The following is a 6,148-nucleotide window of genomic DNA, read 5'->3' as shown; positions in this document are numbered from 1 at the left end:
TTAGTGATGTATTTGATATAATTTAATTTTTGTGTGTAATTTTGGGATTTAGGGTTATGTTTTATGGTATTTATGGTTCAATTTTGTCTTTATAGGGTTTAATTTGGGGATTAGGGTTAGGGTTTAGTGTATTTAGGGTTTAGTGTTTGGTATTTAAGGGTTTAGGGTTTAGGTGCAACAGATGATACAGACAACGATGATAGCGATGGGCTTGTGGAATAGAATACCCAATCAACAAGCTTTCAATGGCAGTGTGCATTAGAATCCACAAGAACTGCACAATTGATGAATAAAGTCTTGAAGAGGTGGATCTATGGACAAGAAAATTTAATCATTAAAATTATGACCTTAATTGATTATCAAAGTGAAACATCGTCAAAGTATGAAAGTTTAGTCAAACAGTCTATAAATGGCCAAAATTAGAGCTTTGGTCAAAATCTTGATTGATTACTGGAATCAAAGCCTGATTAATGGTCTAGATCATCAACATCAATCAACGATCAAGATTGAAGGGATCTAATCTCCAACTGACTAATACTCAAAGTCAAAATTCTCAAAGATCAAAGTGTAGAAGTTTAGTCAAACAATTGATCGATTGCCAAAATCAAAGTTTTGGTCAAAATCGAGATTGATTACTAAAATCAAAACCCAATTAACCATCATGATAAAGCTAATGGCATGGGCTACAACTATGATCAAATCAAAGGAGAACACTTAATTGCTACCTAAGTATGACATAAGCAAAAAAGTTAGCAGGTGAGTGACTAAGAAGGCTCCACTAAAACAAGAGAGGTGACATGTGGCATTGTTGGAAGATTTCACCCAAAAAGAAGATGTGGCATTATTTCATATGGGCAAGGTGAGGTGTCATACCTTGATGGAAAAAAGAATAAATCATGCCATTTGTCTCTTTCCCCTTGCATGTGTACATTGTCACGGGGAGAAAGAGAAAATAAGGTGAATAAAAAGGTGGGGCGGTTGAACCTCCACTCTATAAATAGAGGTACCCCTTATGTGTTTGGGGAAACCCCTTTTAACTCCCAATGAGTAGGTTTGCTTGGGCATCATACTTGTATTCCTAATGCCAATATTTTATAATAAAATATAAATTATTGAAATAATAAATATTTAATAAAAAAGATAATAATAGAAAAGTTTTACAAAAAGCTTTGTAGCAACTTCATAAAATATTAAAATTTATCAGAACCGATACGTTTGTGAATGTTTTTGTGGGCGAAAGGGGTAAATTTTCTTTTGTATTGATTTTTTTTTATGTTATAGTAGTTAAAAATAAACGTTAAAGATGGAGAAATTAGGTGATGCAGTTACACAATATGGTCGAAGAAAATCCTAAGGAGAACAACCATGTCGGTGATAAGTTTGAACATCATAACCAAACATGAGACAATTTACAGGGAGAATAGTATAGGAACACCATATGACCTTGTTACCTTAGTAGATCATATTTGCTTAAACGGAAAAATTGTAAGTCAAAAGCTCTAAATTATACATTCTAAGGATGAGACCCAGTTGGAAGTCCCACATTAATTGGAATGCTTTATTTGGGAAGCACTCTCTCGTCCGAAAGACTAACAGGCCCTAACCAGATAAAATTGGTTGTCCCTGTTTGCAGCGAACCTAGGCGAGAAGCCAAAACAAACTACAACGTGATTCACGTGGCTGTGGAGGGAGGCCATGGTCCTTTCAACTTGTAAGGGATCCTATGCGCTGGCCCGGAAGCATTTTTGTCCCTTTTCACTGAAAGCCATGGTAAAGATTGCATACTCTGTTTGGAGTGTCGGCATCCGCTCGAGTCGGCTGTCTCGACGTCAATGAATGAACGAAGAGTAGAGGTCTCAATAATGTTGGGAATTTTTATTATATTACCTTTTTTAAAATAAATATTAATAAAAATAAATAACTTCCAAATTTAATATAATTTTAAGACTAAATTAAAAATTGTATTGAATTATTAATATATTAAATCGATAAATTTATATATAAACCAATTTATAAAATTATTTTTTATATAATTAATAAACAAATCTTATATTTTTATTATATTAAATAAAATGTAAAGAAAGGTGTAAGATTTTTATTTTTTTAAAAATTTAAAATAACTTAAAATCAATAATAAAAAGAAAAAGGGCGAAAAAAGTGGAATACTGACACGACGTGTGATGATTGTGATGATGACATGTTATCCATTTAGTGGTATCGTGGCACCACATAAGTGGTCACCTTGGAGTGTACGCATGCGTCGTTGAATAGTCAAAAGTTGGATATTTTTTTATTAAATTTAGAAATTAGTTTTTGATTAATATTTTTTAAAAAAAAGTACAATTCCCATTCGACAAAGTGACAGCCTCTAACAGTTGTCCATGGGTTTAAGCGACAGCCTCGAGAGTGCCACTTTCGCATTCAGAAATCGACGTAGAGCTAAGGGAGATGATACCGAGTCATTTAAAGCCTTAAATTGATTGACCGGAGAACTGCTGACTGCTACTCGTGTACATGGTTATTATGTTTGACAGGTAAAGAAAGTACCAAGCTTGCTGGTGGAGGGATCGGAAGCTGTAAAAGCAGTTTGGACTTTTGGTGACGATGAGGCACATGAAAATCACAAGAGCCAAATCTCAAGATCTGAACAATCAAAGAACAGCGAAGCTTCGCGAATCGAGTCGAGGCTGACAAACGATCGACCAATTCCTAAATAAGAACCGCCATAGTCGTCTTCTCCACTGGGCATTTTTCAAGCCATGAAGCAGAGTCGTCACGAAAATAAACACCCATTGAAGCTACTTTCAACAGAGACCGACTAATTATACATATTTCGCCGAAATTGAAGGACGTTCGTAGTTTCGTCCTCTCGTTTCGCTGCCAACGAGAAGGGTCAAAAACATTGCACGAGGAGGGGACACGGTTGTTGTTCATGAAAGCAACTTCAAGACAAAAGACTTGAATAACTGAAGACAAGAGAGCCCAGACCCCATAAATCACCTCTTCTCTTACTTTTTCACTGTCAGGAAGGGTAGGATTCGAGCATCCCTCCCTACTGTGTGGTTTTTCTCTGAATTCTTTCTGGATTTCACTGGAACTCTTCTTATCGATAGTGTTTCTGAAAAGTGAAGTTAAAAGATCGAAGGCAACGAATCCGAAGTAAGTATTTGGACCCTTGGAGCTTTGGTCCAACATAGGCTGCGGTAGCCGCCTCACCCGGATTTGAAACTTCAGGATATTATCTAATTTTTCTAATATAATAATATAAATAATAATTATTTTTAATTTATACACATGTTTAAAAATACAATACAAAAGCACAGGTTTTTAAATTAATATTTTTAAAAAATATTTGACACTACACATGTGCTTTGACGGTGAAATTTGGGTATTTGTGCAAATAAATTTAAAAATTGGTTATTTGTGTTATTATAAACCCCTGCCTCTTCGTCTTCCTCCTCAAGCCAAACAAGGCTAACAAGCTGCAGTGTTCCTTTTTCCTCTACGGGAAAAATGTCTTTCTCATCCGAAGCTCTACCCATCAATTCAGTTTCCGGCAGCCAAAATCGAGGTGGGCTCGCCGCTTTTACCAGAAAAAATAAGAAACCCGTCATTGTATTCCTCTCTGTACTCGTCTTGCTTGCCGCGGTCATCTCCGTTGCCACCATTGTCACTAGAAAATCCAGAGATCAACATGAAAATGTGGCTAAGATAGAAGCCTCCCATGGTCTCATCCGATCTTCTTGCAGCGCCACTCTTTTTCCCGAGCTCTGCTTCTCTACTATCGGCTCCACTCCTTCTCTTGCGGCATCGCTCACCACCCAGAAAGACGTTATCGAAGCGTCCATTAATATCACTATTCTGGCCGTCGAAGGGACCTACTTCAAGGTTCTAAAGCTGATCGCCCAGAGAAAACTTACTTCCCGGGAGAAAACTGCTCTCCACGACTGTCTAGAGAATGTCGACGAGACTCTAGACGAGCTCCGGGAAACGTACGAAGATCTCAAAGTCTACCCTGCCAAGAAAAGCATCACCGAGCAAGCGGACGACCTCAAAATCCTTCTCAGCGCCGCCATGACGAATCAGGAAACCTGCCTTGATGGGTTCTCCCACAACGACGCGGACAAGAAGGTGAGGAAAGTGTTGGAGAAGGGCTTCAAGCACGTCCACCACATGTGCAGTAACGCTCTGGCCATGATTTGTAATATGACGAACACAGACATAGCAAACGAGAAGAACTCTGTTACGCAAGAGAGGAGACTGGAGGAGGAGGAGATGGGAGAGGGCGGCTTCCCGAGCTGGTTATCCGCCGGAGATCGAAAGCTTCTTCAGTCTTCCTCAGTCACTCCTGACGTCACTGTAGCCGCTGACGGCAGCGGAAATTTCAGAACAGTTTCAGCAGCAGTGGCCGCTGCGCCAGAGAAAAGTACCAAGAGGTATGTGATCAGAATTAAAGCTGGTGTTTACAGAGAAAACGTGGAGATCCCGAAGAAGAAGACGAATCTGATGTTCGTGGGAGACGACAGAAAGACAACCATCATCACTGGAAGCCGGAACGTCGTCGATGGCAGCACCACCTTCAATTCAGCTACAGTAGGTAATTGTTTGACAAATTTTTTTATTTTTTTTTATTCATATGTTTCAAGATTGTTGATCTGTTGAGCAATCAACTAGTCAAGCTTTGATTTTTCGCTACAGAAATTCCACACTGCGGATGTCGCTCGATTGAGTGAGTCTTTTTTTATTTATTAAGTGAAAGACGTGGCGCCGACCACTGATATTTCGCCGAAATGGACGGACGACGGACGACGTTCGTTATCTTATCCAATCTCGAGAGAGTTTCAGACAACCCACTGACATGCTTTGGATTGAATGTGCTGAGCTTTGTAGGGGTGGGGGACCTATGGTAACTGAAGGACTCCAGTCTGACATGCTTGGATTGAATGTGCTGAGCTTTGTAGGGGTGGGGGTACCTATGGTAACTGAAGGACTCCGGTGTGGATAAGAGTCCCATCAGCGTCTCCGATAAAGGAGCATCATTGTTTCCAGCACACCGAATTCTAAAAAAAGATAAAAAGTTCTCAGATTCTCTTTTATTGTGATGCAGCTGTGGTGGGGACGAATTTCCTGGCGCGGGACATAACTTTCCAGAACACGGCGGGGCCGTCCAAGCACCAGGCCGTGGCCCTCCGAGTCGGCTCTGATCACTCGGCTTTCTACAGATGCGACATGCTGGCCTACCAGGACACCCTCTACGTCCACTCCCTCCGCCAGTTCTTCCGCTCCTGCTTCATTGCCGGCACCGTCGACTTCATCTTCGGCAACGCCGCCGTCGTCTTCCAGGACTGCGACATCCACGCCCGCCGCCCCAACTCTGGCCAGTCCAACATGGTCACAGCCCAGGGACGCGACGACCCTAACGAGAACACCGGCATCGTGATCCAAAACTGCCGCATCGGCGCCACCTCCGATCTCCTCCCTGTTAGCACCTCCGTAAAAACGTTTCTTGGCCGCCCTTGGAAGCAGTACTCCCGCACGGTGGTGATGAGAACGGATATCAGCAACGTTGTCCGGCCCGAGGGATGGTCTCCTTGGACTGGGAACTTTGCTCTGGATACTTTGTATTATGCCGAGTATCAGAATACGGGAGCTGGGGCGGGCACCTCTGGTAGAGTGAAGTGGAAAGGATTCAAGGTGATTACGAGTGCTACTGAAGCTAACCAGTTCACCGCCGGGAACTTCATCACCGGAAGCAGTTGGCTAACATCTACCGGATTCCCTTTTTCGCTTACTCTGTGATTTGTAAATTTTTATCTATCTCCTTGTATGTTACCACATCGCATCTGCTGTGAGAATAAAGAAGGAAGAGATCGAGAAGGGTTTTGGCTGTGAGAGATGATGGAATTACAATGAAACGTAATTTCTTCTTACTCGTTTTATGCAAAGTTTCCTTGTCTGACATGTTCTGTTTTTTTATTCGTTTGCTACTTCGAAGTCAAGAATCCAAATGTCCGAATCCATATCTAGCAATTGTGCTAATATTAATTTCCACTTAGGAGCTTCAAAAATCATAATGACCATGTGGAATTTTCATTTGGGGCAAATATTGGTTAAATAGAAAACTCCACATTATTTTTAAAAAATAATG

The 6,148-nt window shown here is 40.9% G+C and overlaps 1 protein-coding gene across 1 annotated transcript; it reads left to right on the top strand.

Annotated features, from left to right (window-relative positions):
• Positions 1 to 3,474: 3,474 nt before the first annotated feature.
• On the top strand, positions 3,475 to 5,945 carry LOC137955359 (pectinesterase-like). Its single transcript, XM_068802267.1, has 2 exons — positions 3,475 to 4,597; positions 5,108 to 5,945. Exons 1-2 carry the CDS (start codon positions 3,514 to 3,516, stop codon positions 5,797 to 5,799), a joined length of 1,776 nt encoding a protein of 591 aa, XP_068658368.1. The 5' UTR covers positions 3,475 to 3,513; the 3' UTR covers positions 5,800 to 5,945.
• The last annotated feature ends 203 nt before the right edge of the window (positions 5,946 to 6,148 follow it).

This window comes from Aristolochia californica, unplaced genomic scaffold (assembly GCF_029961685.1).
Source record: "Aristolochia californica isolate CCGP_79_NKW_82.1479 unplaced genomic scaffold, dmAriCali1.0.hap1 SCAF_2, whole genome shotgun sequence".
NCBI lineage: Eukaryota > Viridiplantae > Streptophyta > Magnoliopsida > Piperales > Aristolochiaceae > Aristolochia > Aristolochia californica.
Note: the sequence above shows the minus strand (reverse complement) of the source record. Positions and strands in the feature narration are given on the sequence as shown.

What these genes read in the sequence shown, in the direction of transcription:
- LOC137955359 (XM_068802267.1), top strand. Translation starts at nt 3,514, where the DNA reads ATGTCTTTCTCATCCGAAGCTCTACCCATCAATTCAGTTTCCGGCAGC. An exon ending in CTTCAATTCAGCTACAGTAG is followed by an intron (nt 4,598 to 5,107) that starts GTAATTGTTTGA and finishes ATTGTGATGCAG; the next exon opens with CTGTGGTGGGGACGAATTTC.